The sequence below is a fragment of the Oncorhynchus kisutch genome, linkage group LG24 (assembly GCF_002021735.2).
Source record: "Oncorhynchus kisutch isolate 150728-3 linkage group LG24, Okis_V2, whole genome shotgun sequence".
NCBI lineage: Eukaryota > Metazoa > Chordata > Actinopteri > Salmoniformes > Salmonidae > Oncorhynchus > Oncorhynchus kisutch.
In genome coordinates this window covers 14003653-14016647 of record NC_034197.2, presented here as the reverse complement: position 1 = coordinate 14016647, position 12995 = coordinate 14003653, and the positions used below count along the sequence as shown (strand labels likewise).

General features: G+C 43.5%; 1 protein-coding gene across 2 annotated transcripts in view; it reads right to left on the bottom strand.

Annotated features, from left to right (window-relative positions):
- The window catches only part of LOC109868895 (inactive dipeptidyl peptidase 10), a 38951-nt gene that overhangs the window by 18637 nt on the left and 7319 nt on the right, over nt 1-12995 (bottom strand). Inside the window, exons 2-10 of one of the 2 annotated variants that reach the window (XM_031803954.1) lie at nt 11337-11451; nt 10565-10660; nt 9867-9961; nt 9129-9200; nt 2243-2295; nt 1549-1630; nt 1031-1151; nt 351-505; nt 89-186 (exon numbers count right to left, since the gene is read on the bottom strand). In XM_031803954.1, the coding sequence (XP_031659814.1) occupies nt 89-186; nt 351-505; nt 1031-1151; nt 1549-1630; nt 2243-2295; nt 9129-9200; nt 9867-9961; nt 10565-10660; nt 11337-11451 (887 nt within the window). The remainder of the gene's footprint in view (nt 1-88; nt 187-350; nt 506-1030; nt 1152-1548; nt 1631-2242; nt 2296-9128; nt 9201-9866; nt 9962-10564; nt 10661-11336; nt 11452-12995) is intronic. The other variant, XM_031803955.1, reaches the window with a different exon arrangement.

Below are 12995 nucleotides of genomic sequence, written 5' to 3'. Positions count from 1 at the left end.
TTTCATGGACAGTAAAATAAAATATAAACGTTAACAACATTAGTCCTTAGTTGAGCTACAGTATGAAGTTATATTTTGGAGATGGTACCTGGCCCTGAGAGAGTCTGGAGGGATCATCTCTAGAGTGTGAGCTGGACCATAGAGATTCACCACAAACAGGCTGACTGTGGGGATAGTGGAGCCAGCCTGTTCACACAGACACACAGGTTCAGACTATTACATTAGTTTGATGACATGACAGTCTTGGAGCTAATTGGTTAATTATATATTTTTATATATATATATTCTTTATATTTTTTATAATTATATATATTTTTTAATATATTATATATTTTAAAATCAGTGTTTACCTTAGGGTAAGGAAAGAAAACATTGGAGGGATAGACTCCACCCAGGAAGTAAGGTATCTCCATTAAGGGTGTGGCAGAGTTGTTGATGGTGAAGTATGCCAAGCGAGCTCCATCTTTGGACCACCAGTGGGCAGAGTAAGTCAAGAGCACTTCCTCTGTAAACATTTTACAAGAGAACAAAGCAATCAGTTTCAATACACATTTGTTACTGATGGAAGTCCAAATGTTACACATTGCCAATAGTGCGAACAATGTATCAAAGTCATATATTATCTGCAATACCATACATCTCAGGGAACAGCTTTCAAAACGACAAACCTCATTTTGCAAACAGTTGGAAACAGTTGGCAATCAATGGCTATGATAGAGATAGGTTAAAGGAAAACTCCACCCAAAAACAATATTTTGGTCTTTGTTTCATTACCCCATTGTTGACATAGTCCCAAAATGTTTTGCTTGTCAGCACTCAAGTTTTCAAGATATGCGACTTTCAAAACACAGAAATCATGCAAAACGCAGCATCATATGATGCAAAATGCATCATACAGGGATGATTTCTGTATTTTGAAAGTTACTTATCTTAAAAACTTGAGTGCTGACAAGCAAAACCATGGACTACTTAAGCAAATCGAGTTGTTTTCCTTTAAGGTGTTAGTGGATGTGGCTGCAGTATCTCTTACCCTCATACATCCAGTCAGATAGACCATTGACCACCAGCCCCTCTCTGCCTGTGGATGTGAGGCGTAGGGTCTTACTGGTCATGGCTGGCTGGTAGTAGATATCTCCTTCAAACACATAGGCCTGGCAGCAACAGAGAGACAGTACTAATCCATTATCAAAGCAAGCAGATAGAGAGCTCAGTGTTGGCTGGCTGAATCAAACGTCCTGTTGACTCCAAGTGGGAATGCATCAGCCAGCCAAGTTAGAGGCCAATACATCTCAGCTTGCCACTGACTGAATGTGTTGAAGTGCCATTGGAACACAAACATTGCACTGAAAACACTTTCCATTCATAACACAAAATCATCCAATATTAATCTGCAACAAACACTGACATGTTGTTTTTTAATCATTATAACTCCAATATTAAACACAGATAAATAGAGGTGTTGTAGTTTTGTTGTGGTGTTAAACGCATTTCTAGTCCACCAGACACTGTTGAGGTGGGATGCAGAATGAGTGAGAGCTGCTGCCTTACCAGCTGGTTCCCTTGCGGTCCCCAGGCTGCGTACTGTATCCCTGCCTTCTCCCCCGCTGGAGAGTTAAGCTCCAGCAGATCCCTGGGACAAACACAGAATCCCTCGATTAGGAACAAATGGCCTCTCTAAAGCCACTAGTGGATAACGGAGTAGAACGTAGATCCGTCCATGCCTGTTCATAAGCATTTGATAGGTATCGTAAAAAAGACAAGATGCAAATGCAAAACCATACAGAGATTGAGGTCGGTTCATGCAATGGATCAATACCTCTTTCAATGCATTGGAACAGCACTATGTTCCTCCTAAAAACAGGCAGGCATCTTGTAACAAGACATAACCAGGCATTTCATTTTTTGTAAAACGAGCAGATCCTTCTGAATTTCTTTGAGAGGCATTGATGCTCCTCACAAGGCCCAGGCTTTCATCCACAGATACAGGGGAGCTCTTCTTTACTGGTGAGCCAGCAGGTAGGAGGAATCTCTGGCTGTCAATTTCCCAGCTTACTCTGATAGTTTACAGTCAGCGAGGACAATGTTAAGAGTAATGGATATGTCTGACATAACAGATGACGTTCAGATGAAAAGAGACACACTTGGAGGTGCTTGGTCAGTTGAGGCCTGGGCCCGCTTGCGTTGGCAATACACATGCCCAGTGCAGCCCATGCATTAACATTCACGGATCTACAGTACCTACCCATTAGCCACATTGTAGATGGCATAGGATGCTGTAAAGGACTGAGAGAAAACCTGTTGGAGGTAGAGGACATGATGGGCACAGTGGTCCAGAGTTACTCAAGAACACACTCAATCTCAAGCACAGACACACGCATTACAGTTAGACCATAGGACAATCCAATTAAGTGAATGAACGGCCAACAATTCCATCAATCATATTGCATTGTCGCAAACATCCGTTTTATCTACCCAGTCAAACAATGATAACTCAGTCTCTCCTGACAGAGAATAGGAGACATTAGAGGAATGATGTCATGTGAGGATGTGAAAGATCGGGAGTATGTCTTTCTCTAACCCCTAAGTAACATAAATACAGCCAATATCCCTCAGATTGAAAAAGATCCAGAGTGGTAACTCATCTTGACAAGTGAGCAGCTCGGCAGGCTGAAGAGGACACTCCATTTCTAAAACAAAGACTTGAAGTGTGTTGTTTGCCCACTAGCTTCTGAAAGAAGCCAAAGGAAAAGCCTGGGAAAGCGTGTCCCTAATGTAATTGAATGTCACGTCTCCAGTAGCATACTTAACAGTGCAATTGGATTACTTCCCATATTGTTGGTCCTCTAAACCGAGAAACACAGAGAGGCAAAGGAGCATGACTGTAAAAAGAAGGGCTATGTTTCACACCAGAATATGTCACCCTGAGAGAGAAAGGTCCCTTTCATTGCTTATGAGGAAGAGGCCACTGCACCCAAAACAAAACACAATGACAACAGAAAACAGTTAGATCTGAAGAAAACTGAGGCGACCTTAACGGCCACCTTACAAATCATTCCCTTTCTCTTAGACACGCATACAAGGGTGAGCACAGATACATATACGCAAAGGCCCATGCCCACGAACACACACAGGAACTGTAACACACATGTAAAGGATGAGGGTCTGAGCCAGAGGAGTTCACGGCTATTTAACAGGTCACAGAGCGAGCAGTGTGGTGGCAGTGTAACGAGACGAGTCCCTCCCGCTGGGTGGAGGGGTGTCGCCTTATCATTCCGCACTCTGGTTAATTAGCGCTTTAGGAACTGTCAACAAAATAGACAAAGGTGTGGCTCATCATTTATCATTAGGGGAGGGAAGAAGGATACTGAGTGCGAGGAGGGGACTGTGTGCGTACGTGTGTGAGTGTGTTTGTGTGTGGCCGTGCGTGGGCGTGCATGTGTGCGTGCGTCTGTCTCAGTGTGTGTGTGTGGGTGCATGTCTGAGAGCGTGCGTGTGTGTTACAGTTCCTGTGTGTGTTCGTGGGCATGGGCCTTTGCGTATATGTATCTGTGCTCACCCTTGTATGCGTGTCTAAGAGAAAGGGAATGAATTGTAAGGTGGCCGTTAAGTAGGTAAGTCATAAATCTTTCCCCAGTGTTCCGCCAGATTGTTCTTCTGGCGGATTGTCCCCCCCCATGACTTTACCCCAAATGGAGGAGCCACACTGTAAACAGACGAGACCAGCATGTGTGGGCTCACTTGGGACCTGGCGGCAATGGGACAGTAATGAGATTACAACGGTCCTTGTATGAGGCGAGATATTGGTAGGTATTGTTGCGCTGCAGTAGGGTCATTCCATCCATTTAGGTACCTTTTGAGAAGTGTAACTTTATTTATTTATTTTTTAGTTTAGTTAGATTGTACAAAATTGTAACATTATGTCATAGAGAGCACATGTTGAACTTCATGAAAAACACTTTCCCCTCTAAAGAGGTTAGCTTCATTGGAATCAGGCATCCCACAGCAAAACAAGCTGAAATTCACTCATTTCATTAATCTGGTTGGACTGTCCTCATATTTAGCCTCGCAATGAAGTATTGGACATGTTCTTTCCAGGACAACCTGGGCTGCAAGTAGAACACAAATTAATTTGACATAAACAGTTGCATGCATGAGTTTTAAACGTCAATAAAAACAAATTGGTCTGCCAAGCAAAAACCTGATTTAAAAAAAAAATGTATTTATATGAATGCTGTAAGAAGAAAAATGGTTTGCTCAGTGGGAAATTAATATCCAACTAGTCAGTGACAACTGCGTGGAGTTTGACGTTTATAGACACTATGTCCTGGGATTTCCTATGATCTTCTGTGTAGAAGAACCCCTTAACCTTCTAGCGACTCTTGTGTGGCTTGGGAGTGTCATAGAGCAAAATATCTGCGTGTTCGCAAGAGTCTCTGCTTTTCATAGATAGGTCACAGTAGTTTGGAACTAAAACTGTTCTTACTTTACAGATGTTTTTGTGAGAAGAAAATGTGTTTGGGATCCGCCCTTGTCTTATAAACATCGCTCTAACTCAGTTAATCACACCAAGTAATAAAAGAAAATAACATGTTATTGTGGGTGGAGCACAATGTATCAGCGGATGCAACAGATGTCGACGGATCCAGGAGGTGAGAAGTCCAAAACGTGCCGGCATTACCGTGGGACCAACAAATTACTATGGTAAGTGCCTATTAAGCCCGTTACAGGGTTGACCGTTACGGGGTTGACAATTTCATCTTAAATCAACCATAAATCCACTTGTTGTTCAAACATTTCTAGCCTGTCTATCTATGGGGTAACAGGGTTGATGCGATTTGTTCGACTCGCTCAGTTTTCCACCAGGAAACACCAGAAAATGGCCATAAAGAGCAGAACCAGCTCACCTGCTTTTACGTTATGATTTGACTATTAGATGTTCAATGTTCCTTTGGATTATTTTTAGACTGTGCAAAGGGTGGCTATTTTGAAGAATCTCAAATATAAGATATATTTAGATTTTGTTGAACACTTTTTTGGTAACTACATGAATCTATATGTGTTATTTCATAGTTTTGATGTCTTCACTATTATTCTACAATGTAGAAAATTGTAAAAAAATACTTGTCTGAGTAGGTGTTCTAAAACTTTTGACCGGTAGTGTATATGAATCACTAATCACATGAAATAAATAATAATCTTCAGAAATGACGTTCTCAAAACAGCAAAATAACGAGGGCTTAACAATGAAGGTGAAACATTTGAGAAATCATGGGGTTAAGTGGGCTAAAAATTTTCTAGAATTCACAGAGGGTTCACTGAGGGTCATGTCAAAATGCTGCATTTTGTCACTGTAGTAAGTCTTTACTCATAAAAAAATCTGATTGATTGAATTCTCTATGTGGTCTAGATTAAGGGGACTTAATTTAATATAACAGGCTTTTAAAATGCAATATTGGTGCACAATTTCTACTTTAAATATCAAAGGGAAGCTAAAGGGACTCATTTTGTGGAATGACCCAGTACACACAATACAGGGATAATAGATTTCTTCCCCCAGCCCATTGTTAGTACTAAACCTGCATTTCTCTCTGGTAGTGCCTCAATATGCTGTCTTTGATACAAGCACTTCATTGTCTGTAACTGCAGAGCAGACCCAACCCTCCAGTTGTATTTCCTTTCTTTCTAAATTGCACAGTCTTGGCAGTTTCCACCTGTCTGGCTCTGGCTGCATTTCCTCATCCCTTCCACTCTATCTCCATCCATCCTCTCCTTCCCCTGTTTTTGTGTCAAACAAAGGGAACAACTCTCACAAGCACTGACGCAAACACACGCATGCATCAACGCACCCACGCAGACACACGCATGCATCAACGCACCCACGCAGACACGCAAACACACGCATGCATCAACGCACCCACGCAGACACGCAAACACACACATTTGTCAGACTATTGGCCATTTTGAGGAGAGATTGAAACCTCTGCTACACAGGAGGTTTGAATTTGTTCTCTCCCTTATGCCCCCCTCCCCCGCCACCCGTACTTCTAACTATACCACCTCTCTCAAAATCTATTTCTTTTTCGCCCACTAGGCACAAACCTCCCCAAAGCCTCACAGCTAATATGAAATCCAGGGGAGAAGCCTTTCAACTTAACACACAGCCCACTCATCCATTTCCCACCACTGCAGCCCTCTCCTCTAAGCATCCATCCCACTCATTCTTTTACACCCCTTCTGATTGATTTCGATTGGACAGGGTGATCTAGGGGCGAATGGTGCGTATCAAATATTTGTTCTCCCCCTATTGCTACTGCGTCTCTCTCTTCTCTCCCTCTCTTCTCTCTCTCCCTCCCTCCCACCCTGCCTCTCTCTATCTCTCTGTCTCACTCTGCCATTCTCAGCGGCACACCGCTCCTCTCCCCAACAAGAAAGCCTGTGCTTGCGGGCAAACGGCTATTGTCAGCAGAAAACCCCTAGAGATAGAGAGAGAAAAAAGCGAGGTGGAGATAGATAGAAAGAGTGAGGGAGTGAGGCAAAGCAAAGCAAAAAGAGAGGGAAAGACGGATCTTGTCGCAACCTGATCTGTTTCACCTGTCTTGTGCTTGTCTCCACCCTCCACCAGGTGTCTCCCATTTTTCCCGTTATCTCCTGTGGATTTATACCTGCGTTTTCTGTTTGTCTGTTGCCTGTTCGTCTTGTTTTGTCAGGTCTTACCAGCGTGTTTCCCGGTTCTCCTGTTCTCAAGTTTTTGTTTTCTAGTCTTCCCGGTTCAGACCTTTCTGCCTGTCCTGAGCCTGCCTGCCATCCTGTACCTGCTTGACTCTGACCTGCTTTAACAACCTCTGCCTGCCCTCGACCTGCCTTTTGCCTGCCCCTTTCGAATACTAAATATTCTGAGAATCAAACTGCCTCCTGTGTCTGCATCTGGGTCTCATCCTCGTGATAGATCTGACTCCATTTAATATTATAGTAAAACCAGGTGCAACAAAGTATTATTATTAACTAAGATCAAGAAATGGTCATGAGAAGCGAACGCAAAACACAAGTATTATTAAAGAACTTAGTAAAAATGAATGATACCATTATACAAGGCATAATGCTTAAGCTACAAAGCATTATGAGAGAGAGAGAAGAGAAGTCATAGCCTGAAAGGCCATGTCCCAAGAGTCCATGGGGTGGAGAGAGTATCTCACCAGCGCAGGTCAGGAACAAAGAAGAAAAAGGCAATGAATCGGATGCCCCTTTATAACATCTGAGCTGTTGACCAATGGCATTACTGTAAAGTTAACCTCCAATCAGATATCAGACCTACAGGATGTAAAGACAACAGAACATCTGCTTCTCAAAGGTGACACAAGAGAGGGTTGGAGAGCAACACAGAGAAGGCTGAATTACTAAGACAACACAAAGGAAATCCTTGCATACAGTGTAGAGTCACTTTGGGAGCTGGGCCGCCCTACAAAAGGTATATGGTATGATCATAAACTACTAAATAAGAAAACCTAGGAGAGCAGATCCTAGAGCAGATCCTAGAGCAGAGTGAAAGAGAGGGAGAGGGGAGGAAAGAGGATGAGGGAGAGAGAGAGCAGATCCTAGAGCAGATCCTAGAGCAGAGTGAAAGAGAGGGAGGAAGAGGGAGAGGGGAGGAAAGAGGATGAGGGAGAGAGAGAGCAGATCCTAGAGCAGAGTGAAAGAGAGGGAGAGAGAGAGTGAGAGAGAGAGAGAAAGAAAGAAAGGGAGGAAGAGGGAGAGGGGAGGAAAGAGGATGAGGGAGAGAGAGAGCAGATCCTAGAGCAGAGTGAAAGAGAGGGAGAGAGAGAGTGAGAGAGAGAGAGAGAAAGAAAGAAAGGGAGGAAGAGGGAGAGGGGAGGAAAGAGGATGAGGGAGAGAGAGAGCAGATCCTATACACTCAGAACAGCAATATACAGTATCTGTTCTGGGCTCTTTAATAAGGTGGAAATTGTGCTGAAGGCACCCCCCTCCCATTACCCGTATATTACACCTCTTGCTCCCTCCTTTGGGGAAACGGGAAGCTATTTATTAAGCGACTGGATATTTACAGAAGGAAAGAGTCGGCGGGGGAAACAGGGAAAGCTATTACTATTATTACAGGGAAAGAGAGATGAGAAAATGCATGTGTTATAAGAGTTGTTTGTTATGCTGGGGTTTGCCTCAAACCACCTGCAATTGTGCATTATACATTAGACTCTAGTATAAGCTCCTCATTAACATTCCCCACCAAACCAGCAGGGCGATTTCATTACTGCATGCAGTTCCAACTTTAACACCCCATCTCCCTCATCACATCTCTGCCTCCCCCTCGCCGCACACTGCTATCTACATCAAACTGATCCCTCTCTCTCAGCCATCTAATTCCCTCCATTCTTCTACACCACTTCCCCCATAATTACCTAGTCTGAATATTCCCCATACATTTTGCCCGTGATTTGACTATTTGACTAATAGCATGTAAAACATGTAAAACAACAGAACGACAAATCTGTCGTTCTGCCCCTGAACAGGCAGTTAACCCACTGTTCCCAGGCCGTCATTGAAAATAATCATTTGTTCTTAACTGACTTGCCTAGTTAAATAAAAGGTAACATTTTTTTTTTTAAAGACTGCTGCAGTACTGTAGTAGCATCACTAGTTCTCTATTTTAAAAAGCGCATTCACACATAGGAGGACCCTTTACCGGGAAGAATCTACTTTCACCCTGCTCCCACCTAATCTCTCTCTCTCTCTCTCTCTCTCTCTCTCTCTCTCTCTCTAACTGTTTCATAAGGGACTTTCCTCCCCCTCGTTCATTCCACTGACTGTAAAGGCTGGATTAGAATGCATGTCATTAATGTACTACAGCCACCATGCTGTGGTGAACATGTTAGTCGCAACAGAAACAGATTTGACTCAACTGATTTTCTCTGATGGTCTGGAATAAGCTTGTGGCGCTGCTGTGCAGAACGGTGTGCGAGTGAGTAGAAAACCACATGGCTTGCAAGTCATCTTTGGTGTCATTGGGTATTACTACGGCTGTGAGTATGATAATTGATCCGAATGATTGACACTGTAAAAAATACGGAAAGAGCAAGCTATGAGCATGTTATTTGGTCAAAACAAGCATCACTCACTGGCTGAATGTTGTATGCCAACAGGACAAACCTCTTGTCTGCAGACACATGGAACTTTGTGGTCGTCAGGTCCTGGAAACACGGAATGAACAATATATCAACAACATGCATACCTCCTAAAATTAAATGATACACGTGTCAGTAACTTACTTGGATCTCATATTAGCCTTAACCTTCAAGAACAACATCGCCTCGGGGCTCATATGGATAATGTCAGGGATTGCACTTGGAAAGCCATGGCCCTAGGTGCAGTATCCCTGCCTATATCATCCACTGAACGCTAAATACTTTTGTAGGATAGCAACAGAGATGATAAACTGGTGAGAGCCAGAGAGGAGACTTCTCCCCATCTTGACAACAGAACCCCGCGTAGCTCCTAGGCAATGACCCAGATAGGTTTTTCAGCATCGCTTTGCCAAACCAGGCACTCTTCAAAATGAGGCCCTTGCAAGAAAAATCTCTTTGAAGCCATATGTTGAGGGCTTCAACTGAACAGTGAGGGAACCAAATAGACCTCCTCTACATAGCTATATTAGAGTGAAAGTTACTACTGCTCTTTAGTTTTTCTAAAACTACAAAAGTTTGAACAGTCATTCTGTATCCTCTCTCCATCTGGGAGGCCCTGTCAGTCTATTGAACGGTCCCAGTTGTCTGGCTGTCTCTGTAAATGAGCCAATCAATAGTGGAATAAGTCTCCTCTACTGTAGGGCCCCAGCGCCGTAACGGGCTGTTACTCACCAGGGAGCTGTTGTCCAGCAGGGTAGCTGTGAGGTTGGAGTGAAGGCTGAAGGACAGGATATGGCCCTCTCTGCTTCTGAGAGCAACCTCATTCTCTGGAAGGGACAACACAGGTCCAAGGGAAATGTGAACCTTTTAGTTGGTTCACTCGATTACAACATGAATGGAAGTTTGCATAGGCTTCCCTACACATGTTGTATCTTGTTCCCCTCCTTCGGGGTATCAAGGTTTATCAAATCAAATTTTATTGGTCACATACACGTGTTTAGCAAATGTTATTGCGAGTGTATTGAAATGATTGTGCTTCTAGTTCCGACAGTGCAGCAATATCGAACATGTAATATCTAACAATTTCACAACAAAAACCTAATACACACAAATCTAAGTAAAATAATGGATAAAAATATATAAATATATGGAATAGCAATTTCAGAGCGGCATAGACTAAGACGCAATAGATAGTATAGAATAGAATGCAGTATGTACATATGAGATAATGCAAGATACGTAAATATGATTCAAGTGACATTAAAGTTATTAAAGTATGCGGCACATAACTGTTGGTTATTTGTTCTTAAGTTTGACAGTAATATCTCACTAAATCTCCTGATACTGACATGAGTCAGCTGAGCTTTCAGATATCAAACAGGGGCAACGGGATAATCTGGGTTAGCTCAGATAGAGCTAGAAGCTCTTACCATTCAGCCAGGTCACACAGGGGTCGTGAACGGTATACTTGTCGTTCGCCAGATCCTCCATGGTGAAACGGGATTGCAGTAATAGATGAGACTCATCTTCCAGAAAGAGAGAGAGAGAGATAATATGACATTGGAAGTGTCTCTATTCCTGTGGAACTTTTGTGAGTGTAATGTTTATTGTTCACTTTTGTTTGTTATCTATTTAATTTGCTTTTGCAATGTAATCATATGTTTCCCATGGCAATAAAGCCCTTTGAATTGAACGTTGAGAGAGAGAGAGAGAGAGAGAAGGAATGAAAGGAATGTTTGTGTACACCATATCCACCCAGGAATGAACATGAAGCTTACTCTATTTCACACAGTCCAATGCACAGCTGTTCCTGGACAATAGCCTCTTCTTAGCATAGCACTGGAGTCTCTGCTTTTGTCTGAGTGTCTTTTCAATGCAGAGGAACTTTGTGTTTATCTTCATTGGCTTGTTTTGTCCTATAGGTAATGGTATTGTTGATATGTTTGTCTGATGGAAAGCCTTGTGAGTCCGTTCCCACTCCTCCTCCCACTGCATCCTCTCACCTCCTCTCTCTCTCTCTCTCTCTCTCCCTCCCTCCCTCTCACTTCCTCTATTCTTCCACTCTCCCCCTTCACTCCATCCCTTGCCTTTATTCCCTTCTGCTCACCCTCCTGCATTCAGATTCTCTCTTTCTTTTTTTTTTTACCTTTCCTTCCCTCCCTATTCCTTCTCTTCTCTCTCTCACTCTGTGTGTCCTCTTACCAGGTGTGAGCATGATGACTGAGAGGATGACCAGCGATAGGACACCCACAATCACCACCATGGCGATCGCAATGCCCTTCCAATTCCGTGGTGGACCAGTAGAAGCATGCATGTCCTGCCAAGAGAAACACACACACATAGAAACACATGCACATACACAGTGATGAGCGTTGTGACACACACACAGCTGAGGGAGAGAACATTAGTGCTGCTTCATTTCCGTAGTCTCACAGCGGGGTTTCTCTGTCAGACAAGCGGATCTGCTGTGCAGGCTACAGGGAGACTCTGGGGGAATAAAAGCTGCTCGAAGCCCTTCACTATGACAGGAATCTGTGTGATTTAGAGTGATTCTCTTTAAAGCAGAGCGAGAAAGTTTGCCAGTGAAAAGCTTGAAATTAATTGCAGACTATATTTTCTGTCATGGCGTAATTTCTCGATACTGACGCCTCATTTCACCTGTTACAGCTTTAATGGGGCATATGGTAGGGGTTGGGAGGGAGGGAGGGAGGGAGGGAGGGAGGGAGGGAGGGAGGGAGGGAGGGAGGGAGGGAGGGAGGGAGGGAGGGAGGGAGGGAGGGCGCACTTTCCATGAAAACTAGAAGACCAGGAGACAGTCTGCAAGAAAAGCATTTGTTGGAAACATCTGTATAGAAGTCTGTGGTGCAACATGATAAATCAAACAGACTTGACGGGAATTTAACAGAACGTTTAAGAACACAAGGTGAAACATAAATAAGATTGAGCATTACAGTACAAGAAACAGCTGCCATAGGAATATTATGTCTGTATATTTTCATCAGATGCTCCTTCGAGTTCTACTAGAAAGAGAGAGCCATGGTATCAGCAATTAAAGATAACGGCAGACGAGCTACTCTGTGATCCCTCAGAGTGTCTGCCTGTCTGAGACCGGACGCTGGAGCCCAATGCTCACTGATGTGTGAGAGCTCAATCACAGAGCAGCCATAAAGCTCGGCTTTCATTATGGCCGCCTGCCTCTGTAGCCTGGCCTTGTCCTTGGAGCCACAGAGCCACGGGCGGGCTGCTGTCCCCCATCACCATCACCTTCCTCCAGGCCTTGATGTGGCCTGGAAACAGCCATGCGGATCGCTAGTTGACAGATTGCTGATCCTCCATCCAGCCCTGTGTTACACCAACTGTCTCTGAACCGTCACTATACAGCAACTTTAGCACTCACACACACACACACACTAATTTCTCCTTATGCAATGTACAATCCCCAATCTTGGTCACTGTTGGAGGAAATTATGGTTGAAATGACTAATTATGTATACATTCCAATCAGAACTGACTAGTCCAAATGCTATGATGTACTGTACATATATGAATTTTCTCTCTTGTTCCCATTCCCAATTGTATATAATATAGTCAGGAGTTTAGTAACAATGACGGTCTGTTCCTTGTACAAATGAATGAACTATCTCCAGATGGCAGGGACGGACTATCTCCAGACTGTCTAGAATGTTGATTTACAGTGACTGACCTTGGCTTTAGGAGAGGAGGGAAGGCCCGAGAACTATAGGGCCTCTCTACCGGTGTTATGAAGAGATAGAACATTTAGGAAACGCTGACGTCATTTTCAGTTTATAACCTGTGGTAAAATGTGTATGTACCCAGTACTCTCTGGAATTAAACGCTATT